The sequence below is a fragment of the Cottoperca gobio genome, chromosome 12 (genome assembly GCF_900634415.1).
Source record: "Cottoperca gobio chromosome 12, fCotGob3.1, whole genome shotgun sequence".
NCBI classification, from domain to species: Eukaryota; Metazoa; Chordata; class Actinopteri; order Perciformes; family Bovichtidae; genus Cottoperca; species Cottoperca gobio.
The window spans coordinates 11180459-11200691 of NC_041366.1; the positions used below are offsets into that span (position 1 = coordinate 11180459).

Here is a 20233-nt window from a genome sequence, read left to right on the forward strand (position 1 = left end):
ATGTTGCTTTGAAAACTTGCATGTTAAAGTTTTGATTACATTTTTAATCTGGACCTGATAAGTATAACAAACTAAGCATTTTCTTTTAACAGGGTCATATACTGTAAAGGCACCAGTGTGTAACAAAGTATACACAAGTTTATTGTAATGCCTGAACATTGCTGTGAAAAAACAAAGTTGAAAACACAAAATGTTTAACCTTTTGTAACTCTTTACTCCAAACTAGGAATGTCCTTTTTGTCTATTAGAACAGTCTGACACAACATGAATGAACATTGCTGTGCAAAAGCAAAATTGCAAACAATGCAACATATTTGAAAGCCTTGTGATGTGTTTGTTTTGTAATTCTGTATCAATATTCCTCCATTCTCTAAACTAGGAATGTCTTTTTTGTCTGTAGGAACTTTACCACCTATTGACCTGTGTGAGATGCTAATAAAGTATTATAATAAAATCCCAATGTCCTCAAACAAATACTTCCTCATTAGCAGTGTCGTAGCTCCTTACTATTGCTAACATTTGTGAAATCTGTATGCCATATCAAACTACAACGTTATTAAACTATAATAAGCACACAGAGGGCTCCACACTCGAGCTTATTGCTTTAACATTAGGTTCAACACTTTCTCCAATTTGGTTGGCATCACAAATTCTGTAATATCTTATAGCTCTACACAGAATCTAATTTCTGCAGCATTAAATAAAAAAGATAAAATGATGCTTGCCATGTGTTCTGTTTTTAAGAGATTTTCATTTTGATCCAGCCTGGATCAGCGTCAACATTAAAATGCTGCCCAAATGTTACACTATTTAAACAGATATGTGGCTTGAAACAATAAACATGTTATTCACTGTTGCTCTATTAAAGGTCAAAAAGAAATCGACTGACAGAATCTCCCCATGGTTAAACAACAGCAATGTTACTCATACTAAGAGGACTTGTAGAGCAGCTGAACGCAGATGGAGGAAGACTAAGCTCACAGTTAACCACAAAGAATCCATGGCTGCCTATGGTAAAGCAATGCAGCTGGCAAGAAAGGATTACTTTTCTAAGATTATCACAGAGAACGTTGGAAATTGTAGAATACTATTCTTGACTATTAACCTACTGAACACTGCCCCCACCCCCTGCTGCTACTCTATGCCACTTTAAACTAATTTAAATTATTTCATTCTGTACTGTTAATTTTTGCTATAACTGGTTGAACATTGAATGTGTAAAGGTAACTTTGATACATTTCAGAGTGTGTATTTTTGAAAAGCTTGAGATCAAATAGACTGTTTTACCACGGGAAAAAGAGGAAGTTTCTCTGATAAATGTGTAAGATTATTGGAGAAAAACTGGCTTTAACCCATAGATTTCATAAAACTTAACAAACTGGTGTTTGTTTATGAAACGGGAAGACTACCAGGAATGTGTAGCAAAGGGAGTAGACCAGTTGAAAGGCCACAGGGGCACGGCAGGAGGGTCGTTAAGTACGGCAAAGATAGGGAAACTAGGTATGATTTCCAATGTTATTTTATACTATTTTAATTCTGCTATTTTTATACAAATTTTAATTCTATTTTTATACTAATTTTAATTTAGCTATTTGAGACTCATTTACATCAACACTGTGATTATTGTACTGTAAATGCTCTTACTCTGTATCATCTTGTACTAATTGTTATGTTTTTGCTGTGAAGCACTTTGGGCTGCAATTCTTGTATGAAAGGTGCTATACAAATAAAGCTTATTATTATTATTATTATTATTATTATTATTATTATTATTATTATTATTATTATTATTATTAATAATAATAATAAAGAACCAGTAATGCAGCCTTACAAGAGACAGGGAAAAAACAGTAAAAATGTGTTTTTTTTGCATGTCAGGCTACATACATTTAAACACACAAATACACGTTAATATGAGGGGATTCATCCCTGTAACGTTATTTGAATGAAATATGTTCAGACACAAACCTTCCTCACGCGTGTGTGATGACTGGACGGAGGAAGTGAAGCGTCCCTTAACGCAGCTCTCCCTGCTGGAGCCCTCTGCTAACTCTAACAACAAAAAATAAGAAGACATAAACGTACTGCACTGCTGTATACAACTGCTGCAGCTGACAGTAAACATTACTACCATCAAATAAAAATGCTCAAATATCAAAACACACTATACTGCATGAGAAACTGTTCCCCTGCTGCTTGATCTGACCTGCTGGTAATTCACTTTAATCCATTCGTCACACAGCAACCTTCACAAGGTCAGAAAAGCGTTATATTACATATAGTATATATTATATTAGATAAACAACTCTCGATCTAACAGAGTGCAGATGTAGAGAAACATTCTCACTTGGCACTCAGATCTGGAGCAAGTCATCAGTTGGTTATAAAAAGCTTACAAATGATCTTCTGTGATATTGGGCTTTATTAATCAAATTGACTTGACTTGACATGGCTGTACAATACACTCTGCTTGTATCTGTGATGGTATGAGTAATATGTGAAATGACAAGCTGAAAAAGGAGCATATCCAGATTTATTGTCTTATGTCGATTCTTTTTTTTTAAACGTGTTCATGGACGCCAGAAAGCAACGGCATCAGCAGGTGACAGAAACAAACAAGAAACACCAGACAAACAGAGTTATGACTTGTTTTTATTTGTCATCTGTTATAACTTCCAGTTGGGGAGTAACTAGTTTGATGCAACAGTGTTAAGTAATTAAATGACAAAATAAATGTAATTGTAATCAGTTCCTAAGACAAACATATGTAATTAAATTACAGTTATTTAACTAAATGTTGTTACAAAGGGGTTACATCCCAATATATTATTTTTAGTAAAAAGCTTATTTGTAGAATAAAACATTCATTCTGATGAATGAAAGTTATATTAAATTACTTTGAATTAAAGTTGGATAGTAATCAAAGTTTCCTGTCTGGTGTAAGTTTATGTTTTTAGGACTTTTCAGCTTTAAAACATTTGTTCGAAAAGTAATTTAAAAAGTAATCAAATGAAAAAAGTAACACTACTTTAATGAAGTAATTACAATAGTTTCATGACTTATTACATTTCTAACAAGGTAACTAGTAATCTGTAACCTGTTGCATTTCTAAACTAACCTTCCCCCCCTTCACATATTCTGTGAGAGCTGAGACATGTTTCTTTATTTTGTGCCTTTATGTGAAGCCGCTTCATGTTCATCTCTGTACGATGATGAGCATCGATGTTTCCTCATCTCACTCAGTTTGCCTTCAGGAGCTCTCCCTCTGGAAAAGACCAAAAATACATTAATGTTTTCATTATATGTGGGTGGAGATTTGCGGTTTTATATCTCCTCACCGTCATTCAACACCCCGCAGTACTCATCACACTCGGCCTTGCTGTAGAACTTGTTGGCGTTGCCCTGGCAGAAGTCCCTGTTTGTAGGGCACGCACAGACCGTTGGTGGAGTCAAAGGCCCAGATGGGTGGCTGGCCTGTGCAGGGCTGGGGCAGCATGGGCAGACGGCACACAGCTGGAGGGGCAGAACAGAGGAGTGCTGATATTTTCATGTATTTCCAGGTACATTATTTTCATTACACGATTAATGGGACCAATGGAGGATAACGATTTTATCGCTATATCTATAGAACATTAGAAAAAAATAAAAATAATGCTATCAGTCAAATTCATATTTATATTAACTGTTTATTGTTCCTTTTTGTCTCGACACGACGTCAATATTAAATTTTTTAAATATTAGGGGATTTTGTCAATACCGTAATATCGCAACACTACTATTCAAGGTTTTTTTTATTATTTTTTTTATTGGCAGCTCACACCTGAGCATTAGGCAACGTTAGCCTTCCTAATTTTGGCCTTCAGATGGGAAATCCAACAACGGGGTTTGTGGATATTTGTGGGTGGGTTTGATAGTCTACATCCTCCCCAGTCCATTCCAAATGTGCAACAAAAAGGTAAAAAAAAGTACAAATAAAGCTAAATATTGCACTGACAAAGTATAAACTGGCAATGTGCAAAACATATTGATGCTGCATGTATTGTATAATCATCCCATATGCAGATGTTGTGATTTGTATTTCCAATTCAAGCCAAATGTATTTATAAAGCACATTTAAAAACAACAAAGATTTACCAAAGTGCTGTATAATCAAAAATAACAAAAACTTTCAAACACACAATAAAATCACAATAAACACTCAACTAAAAGTTTAAAAGACAAAAGGAGAACAAAATAATAAAAACAATAAGCAATAAGATAACCCTCATACTGAATTAAAAGCCAACCAAGTAATACAGATGTTTAATTCACTCCTCACCCTCAGTGCGACATCTCTGCAGACACTCTCTCTCATTTTCAAAGTTGTTCTGGTTGCCCATACACCCTCCGTACTTGAAGAGCTCACAGCTCATGGAGGAGGAGTTGTAGTAGTAACGCTGGTGCATCCCAAAACATGGTCCTGTATCTGGTGCTGCCTTACAGGCCTCTATGTGGAGAAAGAGGGAGAGAGATAGCAACAGAAGGATAGTAGTTGCAACGTCAGAATCAGGTATATTCATGAATGTGCTATGCTGCACAATAACATCCTGTTGATCAGGGTTAATTGAGGAAGCTGATCACTTACCGGTTCCATTGAAAAGAGGCGAATCATCACCAGAACCCTCGTCGTCTGCAGGAACCAAAGAAGCCACCACATTTCTCTTCATCCGCTGTACCACAGCCGCAGACAGACTCAGTTAGAGATACAGAGACACCTGAACCCCGAATATTCACCTTAAATGTACCCTCAGTCTCCTTCAAAATGCATTGACACAGCAACTCAAAACTACATTGCAGAAATTCCTTATTATAGTAAAATTGTAGATGTCATGTAAGGAAACAACATTAAATGCACTGTCCACATAAACTCTGATGATAGGGACCCTTTTTACATCGAGTGCTTTTATTTATTACATGTAGAATGTACATTCTGGTGCTAATACATCTGTAGTTTTACTTGATACTACTGCTGAAAGTGATGTCTAAGCTATTTATTTGAGTTAAATCACAGTTGATTTAAATCACTCCACAAGTAGAATAAAACAAAAACTAAATATATATTTAAAATGTATGGAATGTGTTAAATTGTGTTCAAATGAAAATATAATCCATCCAAAAATACCTGAGAAGACTATTTAGGTTTAATGTATTTTGAGTACCTGAGGCACAGGCTTAGCCGTCAGCTGCGCTCCAAGAACACAGTCACCTGCAGAGGTTTTAAATAAAAACATATCATTTAGACAGCCATGCACTTTTTAGACAATCAATGCATGTCTTGTTTTTTTTAATTTTTTTATTGTGTTCATATTTCATTTTGAATGTTGCTAAAAAAAAAAGATTCCCTCTGTAGGACAACAAAGATCTGAAGTGTTTCAGGAGAAGTGATGGTGAGATCTCTCCATGTGCCTTTATATATCGTTTCATATTTAAAGGTTGAAGAAAGTGTTTGTGATAATCTGTGTTGTACCTATGTTTTTCTTAATGGTAATACTGTCATCACTCATTCCCTGTTGTCTGACCAGTGTTTTGAAGTCGTCCAGCACCGTGTCTCTCACCTCCATAGTTCGACCTGAGGAGGGCAGAGTAATTACTAAACTAAACTGGGGGGAAATCTTAATCAAATAAATGGAATCTAATACTTGAGATGTAAAAAATAGAGTGAAATGTTTCAGTGCACTCACTGTAAAGCCTAACTGAGGTGCTATTATCCCCTGATGATTTCAGTTTGGACATTATCACTATTGCATACTCATTGTAGTTTGTGTGAACCACGTAGGCGTCCACGTCTGCCCCCCACCCTGTTGAGAGGACAGGGAGAGATGAAAACCTGAAAGAACTTCATGGACAACATGAACTGAAAGCTGTATCACTGCAGGATGAGACGGAGGGAGACTTACTTGCAACATGGTAGAACAATCGTCCTGGTGTGGTGGTCAGCTCATATTCCTCAGTAATCTCATTACATATTCCATGTCTGAACATACACAAAAAATAGATATTTAGATATAAACTGTCCGACAACAGTTTATATCTAAATCTGACAAGAACGTCATCTGAATATATTAGATATCTATAATACGCAGTAGGCGTCAGGTAAGTAGCAATACCACAGAGCAGAAATTCTCTGTTACAAGTATTAGCATCAAAATATACTTACAATACTAACAGTATAATAACTCAGTATGCAAAAAGGGATTTTCACCACTGGAATTTAAACTTTGCATATTGCACTGATATGTTGTCGGACCAAAACAATTAGCCAATGTGTGTGCATTATAATTTAAATAATAAATGAAATATGCATATGTTCCTGATATCTTATAAACTTGGATTAACCAAACGTTAAAATATTTAGAGATACATTTTTTTAATGTATTTTCATATTTTTTCCAAATAAAAAATATTAATTTGTGTGTTTGTGTCCGTACATGTGCACTTTTTACAAACCTGAGTCCCCTGTGAGTGGCCTTGAGTTTGCCTTCAGTGATGCCGCTGTGTAGAACCAGTGTATTAATGGCTGCATCGCCCCTGTGATGTTGGAATGAACTTGCAACAGCAATATCATGCCATGTTCCCAAAAACTGTCAGAAAGAGGTACCGTAATATTTAAATGATATTAACATAATACAAATAAAATCCTATAACTGAAATAAGTAATGTTGTTTCAGTATTCCAGACTGAAAACCTAAAAAAAACTAACAAAGCGCTATAAACATAAAGATGCAACAAAATGAAAATACTGACTTGACTTGAGTTTTGCACGACTTGTTTTAACTTCTTATTACATTTAACACTCAAGAGAGACACTGATAAAGGACACCGACAGTCGTCTGCAATGTACTATATATATATATACACACAGTATATATATATATATATATATACTGTGTATATATATATATATATATATATATATATATATATATATATATATATATATATATACTGTGTATATATATATATATATATACACACACACAGTATATATATATATATATATATATACACACAGTATATATATATATAATAATATATATATATATTATACACACAGCATATATATATATATATATCATATACACACAGCATATATATATATATATATATATATATATATATATATATATATATATATATATATATATATATACACACAGCCATATATATATATATATATATATATATATATATATATATATATACACACAGCATATATATAGGTATATATATATATATATTACACACAGCAGATATATTATATATATATATATATATACACAGCATATATATATATATATATATATAGACACACAGCATATATAATAATATATATATATACACACAGCTATATAAGATATATATATATAATATATAATATATATATATATACACACAGCATATATAATATAAATTATATATATATATATAATATATATAATATAATATATATATATATTCTTGTATGTATATATATATCATACTATATGTCTTATCTATATACTACTGTATGTATATCTATATACTGTAATGTATATATAATATACTGTATGTATATATATTATATTAACTGTAATGTATATATATATACTGTATGTATAGATATATACTGTTAATGTAGATATATATACTGTAAATGTATATATATTAATATATATATAGTATATATATATATCTAATATATACATAGCATATATATAATTATATATATACACACAGTATATATATATTACACACACAGTATATATATATATATACAACACACAGTAATATTATATATATATATACACACACAGTATATAATATATATACACACACCAGTAAATATATATATATATAACACACACGTTATATATATATATATATATATATATATATAATATATATAGATATATATATATATATACACACTGTATATCAATCCCTTTGAAGAGTGCATTAGAAAAGACATTAAAAAAACTTCACGACAAAAGAATCGCACTTTACGCAGACGATTTACTACTTTGTACTGTACTTAATATCAATGTACTTATATTTGCCTTTTCCTGTATGTAACTCAAAACTGTCTTTTTTATGACATTTCACGCATTAAGATCACATAGGATTTATCTTCTATTCAAGATTTTTAGTTAATTTATATATGAAGGTTTCCACTGCTGGCAGGATTAAACATTTCATCCCCAAAATATTAGGTAAAGAGTACTAACTGACTAACTGACTAAGAAAAGGGTGGAAAAGAGAGAATCAGTACTGCGTTTCTGCCTTTTACCTCTTCATACTGTATCTATACTACAAAAATGTTATACATAAAAGAGGACAAATAACTCACCTGGGTCAGATCAAAGTTCTCCTGTGTAGGGTAGAGAGGATCTGGGAGTACAGGGACCCCCTGAAGGGTCCAGGTCCACCCCAGGACCAGCAGGGAAACCTGAATCACTGTGTTCTGCATCGTATCAGCCTGTCCGTCCACTCGTCTGACTAGTCGACTGATCTGAGTCTCTAAATCCCAGGAAAGGGTCACCTCCTCTCAGTTTCTTTCAACCCCTCTCAACTCTTCAAATGGGGACAGGGCATTGACCTGTATATTGTGTGCACTGCATGCACTCACTCCCACGCCCAGCCAAGTAAAAAACAAACAAGTGAAAGAGCAAAGTCACTTTGTGCTATGACTGGCCTGGGCAACTGACCACTTCAACATTGGACTTCAATACATGTCACATGATGTGAGAAACTGATGAGAAAATGCGTTTCATGCAGTTTTCTTTTGGGCATCACAGGAAAGAACACTAACGGAACAGCAGAACAGAAACTTTATATGAGAAGTATTTTTACACATATACAGAAAGCATTTTTAATGACATTATATATTTATGAACACTTCCCATCCATTTTCTTCTTAGGCCTCATTTTTTGCTTTCATCCAGAGAGCATTTGTCCATTCTGCATTAGAAGGGCCCACAGCAGACATCCCTCCATGATTAATTCAAACAAAAATAATCAAAGATGATATGTTATTTGGAGTTAGAATGTTAACTTTAACCAGTAAGATCTAAATAACAGATATTGCTCCCAACTATTCATTTTATCATAAGCGCGGAGATGAAATTAAAATGCGTATTTGTTCCTTAAAAGCATGAAAAACTATAAGGTTCCTTAATGTTTGGCTGGTGGAAAAATAGTTGCATTAAGTCAAGTTTGCATTGTTTATTTGTTTATTTTTGTTGTGTTTATTTTATGTTAAAACAATTATCTGATATTCAACAAGCATGTCTCAAGAGTATTTGAAAACGTTGCAGTATAAGACACAGTATAGGTTTCAGTACCATGAAAGATCGCATTGCAAAGTACCTACATTACACATTTATTTTTGACCTACTAAGCATTTTATGTCTATGAAAATACAATAGTGACATAGTAACAGATGGTATGCATACATTATGTGCTGTATCCATATGGAAGTCAGTACTAACAAAACATTTCTTTGCGCTCTGCATTAATAATGTGACAACATGATAGTCTGGTTTGTGTGATGATCCTCCTCTTCAGTTAATCCACGAGGGCTGTCACCTGTAGCAGTAAAAATATAGTTATTAATATGCTCAAATTTGGACAGAAATACCATATGTGCCATGTCTTTTATATATGATATTTGTACACAGTTGTATGCTTTTAGAGCAAGTGTGATGATGTGAAATAAAAAGGTTTGTTGTTTCAAAGTTTCTCTCCGCTCATTTCCTGTCTGTTCATCTCTGTACATGTGCACTGTCTAAAGGAAACATACAGAACAACAATAATAAGACTATTCAATGACATTGAATATATGGGGATATAAAATACCCCTGATAGTTCACAATTCACTACATTTCCCATGGTCTACCGTCATGTGTGGTACTGAGTGTAATTAAACACTGATCTGTGTTTAGGTGATGTGACCTTTAAGCAATGAATGACTTGTCCTCACCTGGTCAAACATTACCAGCGTCTTCCTCTTGTGCAGTAAGCCCGGGTGGCATCGCATCCCTTTTCCACTTCTTGGTAACAGAAATCTAGACACAATGTGGCCACAACTGGTGACTTGATTCATAAACAGATCTGTGGTTTCAGTATGCAAATGTCATTTCAGCACATAGCGGTGTGAAGCACGTACCTGAGGCTGCGGAGTGACGGGCTTTGTCACCTGATCCCCTGAAACACAGTCACCTGGGAAGACAGTAAGATGAACTTCTATGTTTCAATACTTTAGGGAAAGTTTTAGGGAGGACCAGGTATCACCACAAGTCCTGAATGAATGTGTACGTCACCTTCATTCTGATTCGTGATGATAGTGTCGTCACTCACTCCCTGTTGTCTGACCAGCGTCTTGAAGTCATCCAGCACAGCAGTCCTCACACTCATATTTCGACCTGAAGAGGCCATGATTACCATTACGCAGACTGATCCGTATAATCAATCACAAACAACACATTCACACAAAAAGTACAACAACTCAACATATTGATACATTTAATCGTCACTCACTATAAAGCTTCATTGTGGTGGTTTTATTTCCTGATGGCTTCTCTATGCTGAGCAGGAGCATCATTGCGAACTCATCATAGTTGGAACGAACCACAAAGGAATCAACGTCTGCTTCGAACCCTGCAGACAGGAAAGTGTTAAACACGATACATTCATAGTTAAGCATTACTAAAAGCTTTTTAAACGCAGGATATATCATTTTTTTCTCAATCAATCATGGGAACGCCTTCACCACCATTGCAGTCAGCTTCTCCCTGTAAGGATTCCTTCATTGTACATCAGGTTTTTACGAGAGCCGAATTATCCACAGAGGTCTCCTCTCCAAAAACAGATGGACAAGTTAATTAAAACCGGCAAAACACGAAATAAAGCAGTTTCACATTTTAAAAGAAATCTGACACAGGACGCTAATGTTTGCTTAGCTTGTTTTTCTAGTTAATTAAGATCCAGACGTCTGATGACCGATATCGTTCATCTGGTTAAAATGGGTACAAATGACTAAGATCTAAAATGTTTATCATAAAAATGTGTCTTTTAACTGGATACATTAACAATTTCTGAAAACTTCAGGCAGACAACCAAGGGGATACGAAGCCGTTACCTTAAATACAATTACACATTTCTCTATGTTTGGGATGATGTTAATACACAACTCAACAAAATATATACCTTTTTTAGATATTTTAATGTGGAAAAGTTACATATTATACCTACTGTTTATATTTTGTATATATTGTTAATTGTACATTTTTTATATTTATGCACCAACGAACCAGAGCAAATTCCTTGTAGGTGGAAACCTACATGGCAATTAAAGTTATTCTGATTTAATGTGAAATATATATGAAAACAATTAGATTTAAAAAGGATGGGAGAGGAGGGAAGCTGGAGAAACATACTTGCAATATGGTGGTAGAATTGTCCTGAAGTGTTGGTCAAATCATAATCTGTGGTTGTCTTCTTACATGAGCCATTCCTACACACACACACACACACACACACACACACACACACACACGGCCCAAGTTACACTAAATGAAACACACTTGAAACTAATAAAATGCATGTATTACTGACTTGAAACTTGCAGCCGTCATTGTGAAGTTGCCCTCAGAGGCCACATGTTGCAGCTCAAGTGCGACAATGACGGGGTTTCCCCTCTTGCGCTGCATGTAGTGAGGACATGTAGAAACCACTGCCACCTCATACCACTTCCCCATGAACTGCAAGAGACACAGACATATTTACTGTACCGCAGAGCATTGCACATGGCAACAATATGGAGGATGGGGGGGTAAATATGACAACAGAATTAGTACAATCTGTATTTCAGCCCACTCACCCGGCCCAGATCAAAGTTCTCCTGTGTGAGGATAACAGTATCCGGGAGCACAGGGACGGCTTGCAGGATCCAGGCCGACCCCAATACCAGCAGAGACACCAAACTCACAGCTCTCTGCATCTCGTCAGTCCCCTCTGGGTCAAACTGACTCACTCTCTGGTTGGGTTTTGTAAATTCCCTTCCACAACACTACCAAAAAGAAACCCTCAAAACTAAAATCTCTTTATCTTGTCTTTGTGTGAGTGTGTTCAATCCACATGATCAGCAAAGAATCACTGGACTTCAGAATGTGACACTAAAACAAACAACCAATCAATACATGTCGACATTTAAAGAGATAGTTGGGTGTTTCAAAGCGGGGTTGTATGAAGTACTCATCTATAGCCGGTGTACTACCTACAGTAGATGGCGGACTGCACGCCCCCAGTGTGGAGAAGCTGGCAGGAGTTTCAACGCAGAAGCAATGTATTACTGTGGACGGGGGTATTAGCAAAACATATTTAAGCCAAATACATTTTTAGGCAAGGTAAAGGTTTGAACATATATTATACACTTAAACTGATATTGGTGTTTTTAGTGCTGCTGCCCCATCCACAGCAGCACATTGCTTTGCTTCTGTGCCAGAACTTTCCCAAACTTTGCGAGTGTCAACCGCTATCTACTGTAGGTAATATAGTGACTATGGATAAGTACCTCATACAAGCCCACTTAAAAAAAATCTCCACTATCCCTTTAACAGCTGATAATTACAAGGGAAAAGGCCGACTGTTATCTGCCACAGAGTCTTTTTCTTTCCACAGGGGGGCACCAAAGTTCAAATGTTTCTGATTCTACATGTGGCAGCTTTAACCTGATTTCTCAGTGTCCTGGTTACCATAAGGGCCATATAGGCTGTATGATATAAGGTTACACAGCTAGCTTTAGCATTAGCTTGAACTAGATGGCCCATCAGAGACCTATGAAGTCTGATTCACAGCAGAAACATATCGATGATGTGCCCCCTGGTGTTCTCACAACACACATACACACACTTTATTTAACTATGTCAACTCTGAAACAGCACAATTGATTATATTCAGGTAGTTAACTTTTGAAATGTAAGTCTATTAAACTGCCCTTATCACAGTAAAAAAACAAAAAGGTTAGCGATAAAAACAAAAAACGATTTTAATAGCCTGGAGGTTAATATTGTTTATTTAGTGTCAGCGCAGCAGAACTATGAACATATATTGTATATGGAATACATTGCATCAGTAATATTAGCTATGTATCATCTTTGCAGCCAGAATGATGATGTTTGCTGAGTTCTTCGCAGTACTTCGTGGTAAATGCTGGGAAAAAGTGAAGCGGTGAACAGAGCTGGAGCAGCACATCAGAATATGCATCATCTCAGGAACATCAGGGAACCTACAGGGAGTAACAGAAACTCATTTACACAGAAGATTTGTTGCACAGTAGTCACTCGCATACCCGAAGAAACTTCCCTGGTTTTCACATTTGAAAGAGAATTAAAAGACTCACCTAACCAGATCTTGATGGTGGGCAATTTTCTGTTGGCCAGAAAAAACATTTAGTTATTTAACTCCCTCCTTTATCTGTGTGTGCATGTGTATAGACGGTGTAGATGTGTGTGCTCCCCCTACTTTACCTGCTGGAGGTGGAGTCAGAATAGACTCTCTGGAGAAACCCTGGGACAAGGCAAAGGCTTTAAACCTCTGAATCACATCGATTCTGACCGTTTGAGAGCGACCTGCAAACAAGTACAGAGACACACATAGACAGTATTGACTCTGCAGCTCACATGTTTAGATGTGATATGAATAATGTGTATATATATATATGTGTGTGCGTCTCACCGTAAAGTGCAACCTGCGTGTACTCTCTGTTAAAAACCTTATGTTTGAGAACCACAGCGTATTCAGTGTAGTTCGTGTCCACCACTGTGATGTCCTTCACCATGTTGTGGCCTGACGGAAAACACAACACAGATGAGGGACAAAGACTCATTCAGTATTAAATATTACCTTAACCAGAGAAGTATGGAAATTAATGGAAATCCATGTGACCATAAAACCTGTAAAATTACAATAACCTAAATGTTGGATGACTTGACTTTTGTGAGCAAACTAAAATACATGTTGACTGACTATTTGTCACATGCATTGCCTGGGCACGGTGGCTTTCATCCGCGTGCTCGTTGTGGTCGTTTGCTCGTACCGATTGAGCATTACATTTTGTTTTACTGCTGCCAAATATTTATCGAGTAAAGTAAAAGCACAGAGCTTACTAAACATCCTTTCTCTTTTGGGAAGGTGAGAGTCAGATTATAAGTGAGCAGAGACTTACGCGTGCTGAAGTAGGTGAACTGTCCGGCTACATTGGTCTTCTCGTAGGCGTACACCTTACTCAGGCAACCTGAAGGTCTGAAGCACACAGAAGAAACACAATGCGTCTTCGTCTTTTCTAAACTTCACCGCAGGCAATTTACACAAACATGTAGTGCGGTGTATGTGCCCAGCGCACGCAGACTCACGTGACGTCCCACATTGTGAGGTTAACGTTGCCGTTTGGCAGAGCTATGACGATGCCCATGGAGGCCTTCAGTTTGTCTCTGAAGGGGATAAAACGTGGAGAGTCATAGGCCAGGCCCACCCGATACCATCTCCCTGCAAACTAAACACACACATAGGCACACAAACTTAAGGGGCATGTTAAAGATTTTCACTACTAGGTTACACCGGTGCATTTACTATGTTTCTCAATGTCAACACATCCCAGGGAAACACCAAAATCAACAATGAGTAAGTCAGTCTCAATATTTACTGGCCAATGGATAGCCAAAGACGTACATCTCTAAAAACAGGTCACATATATAGTTTTATTAATAAAAAAATTAAAAAAAGGCTCAGGAATTTCCAACAACATGTTCTTAATAGTTTTCGATCCAAAATGGAGGTCTACGACACAGAGCGTTGCAAACACTTCTGCTAACCACAGAATTTCCTCATACCTGTACATAGATCCTTTAAAAACACTGACTGTATGGAGGGAGTGTGAATGTTGAATTCAGATGGAATATATTGGATTTTAACTTACATGACAAGTCTGCATTCTGCTTCATGTAAGCAGCAAACTATTTATTTTGACATGCTGCTGCCTTTAGGCTATTTAGATAAAGAATAGACAAAAGAGGAAATCATTGCGATCTGGCTGAGGTTTTCTTTTCTCACATTAACCCACACTAAAGTGACCTTTTGATAAATATGGAGCAAATCCAAAATCAGCTACAGGAAACAAATGATGAAAACATTTCTCATGATGCGTTTACCCTGGGGGAATGTCAAACTGACCCCCCCTTAACCTCTCGTGCGTGAGGAAACCAGGAAAACAAGGATTTACAAATGTATTAATCATGAGAATTTGTGCTGAAGTCAGACTTAAACCCGTAATATGTTGGTTTTGAAGCACCGACTGAGTCGATAGGCTCAAACTTTGACCACACTCAATTTTGCTCATAGTCACACACACACACACACACACACATATATGGACATGTTCTCACTTTCTCAAAAAAAACTCTCTTTTGTATGCAAACACACACACACACAGAACACAGCGTTCCCTCGCCGATGAACTTGATAAGCAACAAATAATAATGAGAGCAGAACCTTTTATAACTTAAAAAAATCAAACCGATTCAAAAACACATTAATGCTTCAAAGCAAACATTAGAAAAAGTTGGATCTCTTACTCTCTGCAGGTTGAAATCTCTCTGCGGCTTCACGTCTGCGTGCACCATCATCACGCACAACATCACCATGACGACAGCAAGCACAGTGGTCCTCATGGCTGCGTGGAGAAAGGAAGCGGCGAGTCGGATTGGGCTGAAAGGTTGAGAGAGGGTATCTGACCCGAGCCTAAAGTGAACTGCAGGCAGTCAACACACAGGTACAGAGTGGCAAAGCCTGTGGCAATGTTTGTTTTTCTGCTGATCCACCCACCTGGTTGTCAGCCAATCATCGCTGGGGATCAGGGAACAGTGGCCAAGTGTTGAGGATGTGTGGCTCCAAAACAAGTTCGACTTAGACTTCCCCGAAAAGGTGCAGTAATATATCATGCATGTGGTCTCTTAACATCAGCTGAAGCTCACGCGCTGGCCTCACAAGCACAGACACACTGCTTTCACGAGACTTTGTCCCACAAGAGGAAGAAACTTAGAGGGATCAGTAAGTTCTGCATCTAAACACCGGTGGAAGATGTCTAACATTTACTTTAGTAAAAAGAGCAACACCACATTATAAAAATCCTCTATTTACAGGTAAAGGCACTGTATTCAGAAGTTTGCTTATAGTAAAGAGTACAGAAGTATTTCTTTACGAGTTCAAGGTAACACAGGTTGAGTAATTTATATTCAAATGATCATTTTGTATGTGAAGTATTCCTTTAAGTACAGTACTTTTAAACCAAGAATCATTGTTTCTTAACTCTTGGCTTGAATTGAAGTTAAATAATTGCGACAAGTTCGCACAACTGAAGTATGAGACGCTACTTATAATTATCGCTCATGTCTTGACAAGAGAAACTAGTCATACCTTTCCGTAAAAGAGGCTCCCAGGTTCATTCTGAAACTCCTTTTCTACCTCCACTTTTACTTTCCTGTTTGGTACATCGAACGCAGCTCTTTTTAGGGGAAGTGGACTGTTAGTGTTGAAACCGTTGCTATGTTTTAGGTTTTTAATAGTCAAAATGTGTCTAAATTAGATTTACACAGCAGGCATCAATCAAATTATGAAACCTGCTTGATCACAAGAAAATGTTCGGAGCCTATGTGAACAATTTAAATAGTTTTTATTAACAATGATTTTCCATTTGCAGCACTGCTTTTATCTCATTTTCTTGAAATGCATGATGTATACAGCAGACCAGAGGACATCAGTGTGTGTGTGCGTGTCTCGCACACACAGCACACCTCACAGACCTCCCCTACACACTCTGCACAAGCTGCTGCCAGTGCAATGAGACAAAAAAATAAAATAAGAACGCTTCCACACACACACACACACACACACACACACACACACAGGCAGACGTGTACAAACTTGTTCCTGCTTTAGCAATGCTTGATGTTCCTGAGGACCAGGACAGAGAAAAACAAAGTGCAAAAAGCAGCGTGAGAAAAGGTTGATCAGCGGCATGAGGGACAGAGAAATGTTGTAAAACACAATTCTTCAGCCAGGGCTTCTGCAGGATCACGGTGTTGTCTGGTGTGTTATGATAGCCAAAATTGCAAACCTAAGTGTGACCTTCGAGGAGACTTGTTTTTCCATCAGCTGTCATCTTTTTCCACAATAAGAGACTCTGACTACGTTGACTGATCTCAGTATCTGAGGCTTTCTCATAAAATTGTTCACTTTGGAGCTCAATTAAATAAATGTATTCACCTTTATTAGTCCTCCAAAAGAAGAAACTTCTTTTGAAAGAAGGACACAGCGCCCCCCTTTGGCCTCAACCCCTCAATACACCATTTTTCACTCCCTGCAAGCCTTCAGCCGATTTATCTCGTTCATAACAATATTTATAAACTGTGAAATTACAAATTGGCTCCTGGTCAACATCTATTAGTACACCACTTGAATCCAGAATAGGTTTTTCCCTGGCTGGTTCCTAGTGCCTTTTATAAAAAGGTAGAAACATCTGCCTTTCGATTGTCTTACACTCATGCATGAATCCCGCTTTTTTCCTTTTTTTTTTCTTTTTTTATATAATCACAAAAGCTATGATTTTGAGCAAAGAAAACAAAAACAAACACATATAGCAGTGAAACAATCAAAGTATAATTAACAGTGTCTTCAAAAAAATAATTTATAACTCATTTAAAAAAGAAAAAAAGACAAACGGAAACATCTTAATCAGAGTGCTCTGCCGTGTTTAGGGTCGACAACCTTCAGCCACAGGCATCATAACATCCAAACTGTGTTCCCTTTGATACGCAAATCACACCTAACTTCACAACATCGTCATTGGTCACTCATTTGCCTTTTTCAGACATTCATTTCACACTCATCATTAAATAATAAATACAAGTGAGAGACTCTTTGAGCCACAGAAGAAGCAGGGATGATTCTCAATCAGACAACGGCTTTGTTGGTCTTCTCCCCCCCCCCCCCCCCCCCTAGGTGAGAGAAACTTTGACGATCAGCAGACTGCAGCCGTCAAGGTCAACAGTGTCAGTGCAAACTAAAACGAAGAAGAGCCGTTTAAACGTATCGAGTATCAGTCTGCCGGGGACAAAGTGAGCCTAAGCATTGCAGCAATACAACTCATGATGAATAATAAGTCCGCTACACTACAGCCAGTTACACAACCGCCGCCTGGCTGTACGTGTAGAACATGACTTGGGATGCATCAAAAGTAAGACCAAAAGTCACAGGGGTAATGGCAGACTACGCATAACACACATTGGCAAAATATATTTGAGTAGTTTTGAGTGTGTAGTTTGAGCTTTTATGTCACCAGACCTATTTAAGAATTAAAAAAAGAAATCTCTCCATCAACAACTAAACAAACTCTAATTAGGAAATAATGACCGTTTATACCATTGTCTGAACATGAGCGCAGCAAGATGAAGCAGACATGGAAGATCGGTATCTGACGGAGACGGCGAGGATCGAACAGGAGGGGTCAGCTCGAAGAGAAGGGATGGAGGGCCACGGAAAAGAAGGAAGAGGTTAGAGACGGATGAATGGAGAGGATCGGGGGTGGGGTCGGGCTGGCAGACAGATGATGAAGGTGAAGAATAAAAGGTGCTGAGCGGATGGGAAACTTGGGCGAACAATAGACAACCCAAGAAACAAAGAAATCTAGAAGACAAATGAAGGTCACAGTTTGGACTACTGTCGTGTTTCCACCGGCTCTGCTCGTTTCCACTCACTTTGGGGACGAGATACTTTTAGATTTTTTTCCGACTGAAGGCGTGAACCAAGGTGGTACTAAAAGAAATGGAAAACCCAAAAAAAAGAGAGAGTGGAGTTGAGTAGAGCCGGGACGTACCATGCAGTGGAAATGCGGCAAATGTAAAGACCGGAAGAGACTCAAAAGTAAAGAGAAGAGGAGGATAAGAGTCTCAGACAAAACGCTATGACAGCAGCCTCGCAACATTTAGACCCTTGCCCAATGAGACATCAACACAACTTCTTCCTGCACCTGGCAGGATGAAGGCGCCAGTCGCTGTCCTACCATAGATTTTTAGCGGAGGATTTTCAGAATAAAAGCATGAGCTCCCGTGATCTATGGCAGCTTTACGAAGCTACTACGACCGGGAACTTGAAGACAGACACATGAGATTATGGAAGATAGAAGCTGAATCAAACAAGTAGGGATGCACGATATATATCGGGCTGATAATATAAAGCCAATTTGCATGTGTTTAATACGTTGACAATATTTTACATATTATATCATTATGCATTTAGTTTATTTTGAATTCTTAAGCAAAACTTTTAATTGGCTTTATCTTATATGAAAGCCAAAGTTTAGAAAGACTCACCTCACCCTCATGCACTAAAGGTTTTATCTGCAGACTAAGCAGCCATAGGCTTTCGGACGGATTATGTCAAAGCATTTAATTTGAATTCTTATGCAAAATGATATGTGAAGTGAAATCCTTTGATGTACTTTTATCAACAACAAAAAAAAAAGATACATTCTTTGTGTTTGTTGTGTTAACAATAGTGATGTCAGTTAGATGTGGTTATGTCAGAGCCATGGGATATTAAATCATCTTTGCTCACTACACGCCTTGTGAAATTATTGATTATCTTATACATATCGTGCATTCCCAGAAACAAGTCCAACATAGGGAAGCATATGAGCTACTACGTGTGGGCCAGGGCCTGTGAATCTGGGAGGGGAACTCACAGTAAGGCACAGTGCTCTGCTTGCGTGGTTGATGATGCTCATTCATGCGGCGACAACCTCTGATGACAGCTACTGCAAACAACGGACAAAACATCAATGACGAAGCACATTTTCTCTACTTCAATGCATTTTGAACACCCCCCCCCCCCCCCCCCCCCCCCATCCGTGACAATGTCCCGCCCACTCCCGCCTTTGAATCTTTGGATCTTTTCGGCTCTTGAATCTGGCAGAACTTCCCTCTTTAGCACCAGAATATAGTTGAAAACAGAAGTCCTCGCTGATCAGGCGATTTGGTGCTTCTCCATCTTCAGTAAAGTCCTCTTCATATGCTTTTAGAAGAATATGCACACACGCGCGCACACACACACACACACACACACCGTGTGACAGTCTACCTTTTAGGACAAAACCTGCACAATA

General features: G+C 37.4%; 3 protein-coding genes across 4 annotated transcripts; all 3 read right to left on the reverse strand.

The window, feature by feature from the left end:
- Nucleotides 1-2648: 2648 nt before the first annotated feature.
- On the reverse strand, nucleotides 2649-8485 carry LOC115016331 (protein AMBP-like). The gene is made up of 10 exons (XM_029444001.1): nucleotides 8366-8485; nucleotides 6487-6620; nucleotides 5937-6013; nucleotides 5721-5837; nucleotides 5507-5608; nucleotides 5199-5245; nucleotides 4625-4709; nucleotides 4319-4486; nucleotides 3339-3513; nucleotides 2649-3265 (listed from the first exon to the last, which is right to left on the reverse strand). Exons 1-9 carry the CDS (start codon nucleotides 8483-8485, stop codon nucleotides 3365-3367), a joined length of 999 nt encoding a protein of 332 aa, XP_029299861.1. The 3' UTR covers nucleotides 2649-3265; nucleotides 3339-3364.
- An 899-nt stretch (nucleotides 8486-9384) lies between these two features.
- Nucleotides 9385-12016, reverse strand: LOC115016332 (protein AMBP-like). Its single transcript, XM_029444002.1, has 8 exons — nucleotides 11897-12016; nucleotides 11632-11777; nucleotides 11454-11530; nucleotides 10555-10674; nucleotides 10338-10439; nucleotides 10184-10236; nucleotides 9998-10082; nucleotides 9385-9603 (listed from the first exon to the last, which is right to left on the reverse strand). Exons 1-7 carry the CDS (start codon nucleotides 12014-12016, stop codon nucleotides 10002-10004), a joined length of 699 nt encoding a protein of 232 aa, XP_029299862.1. The 3' UTR covers nucleotides 9385-9603; nucleotides 9998-10001.
- Nucleotides 12017-13103: 1087 nt separating this feature from the next.
- Nucleotides 13104-19956, reverse strand: ptgdsa (prostaglandin D2 synthase a). Of its 2 annotated transcripts, none has more exons than XM_029445331.1 (7): nucleotides 19814-19956; nucleotides 14430-14569; nucleotides 14243-14319; nucleotides 13753-13863; nucleotides 13545-13646; nucleotides 13418-13446; nucleotides 13104-13303 (listed from the first exon to the last, which is right to left on the reverse strand). In XM_029445331.1, the coding sequence occupies exons 1-6, from the start codon at nucleotides 19853-19855 to the stop codon at nucleotides 13418-13420; spliced, it is 501 nt and encodes a 166-aa protein (XP_029301191.1). In that variant the 5' UTR covers nucleotides 19856-19956; the 3' UTR covers nucleotides 13104-13303. The 2 variants fall into 2 exon arrangements, with proteins under 2 accessions (XP_029301191.1, XP_029301190.1); XM_029445330.1 differs by lacking the exon at nucleotides 19814-19956 and adding an exon at nucleotides 15648-15939.
- Between the last annotated feature and the right edge of the window lie 277 nt (nucleotides 19957-20233).

Excerpts from the sequence above, each read along its gene's own strand:
- LOC115016331 (XM_029444001.1), bottom strand. The coding sequence starts at position 8,485 with ATGCAGAACACAGTGATTCAGGTTTCCCTGCTGGTCCTGGGGTGGACC. Across the intron at positions 6,621-8,365 it reads AGAACTTTGATCTGACCCAG|TTTTTGGGAACATGGCATGA; the intron begins GTGAGTTATTTG and ends TCTTTCTGACAG. Across the intron at positions 5,609-5,720 it reads CACCTCAGTTAGGCTTTACA|GTCGAACTATGGAGGTGAGA; the intron begins GTGAGTGCACTG and ends TGCCCTCCTCAG.
- LOC115016332 (XM_029444002.1), bottom strand. The coding sequence starts at position 12,016 with ATGCAGAGAGCTGTGAGTTTGGTGTCTCTGCTGGTATTGGGGTCGGCC. Across the intron at positions 10,675-11,453 it reads ATTCTACCACCATATTGCAA|GGTTCGAAGCAGACGTTGAT; the intron begins GTATGTTTCTCC and ends TCCTGTCTGCAG. Across the intron at positions 10,237-10,337 it reads CATCACGAATCAGAATGAAG|GTGACTGTGTTTCAGGGGAT; the intron begins GTGACGTACACA and ends CTGTCTTCCCAG.
- ptgdsa (XM_029445330.1), bottom strand. The coding sequence starts at position 15,743 with ATGAGGACCACTGTGCTTGCTGTCGTCATGGTGATGTTGTGCGTGATG. Across the intron at positions 14,320-14,429 it reads CTCACAATGTGGGACGTCAC|ACCTTCAGGTTGCCTGAGTA; the intron begins GTGAGTCTGCGT and ends TGTGTGCTTCAG. Across the intron at positions 13,864-14,242 it reads GTTCACCTACTTCAGCACGC|GCCACAACATGGTGAAGGAC; the intron begins GTAAGTCTCTGC and ends GTTTTCCGTCAG.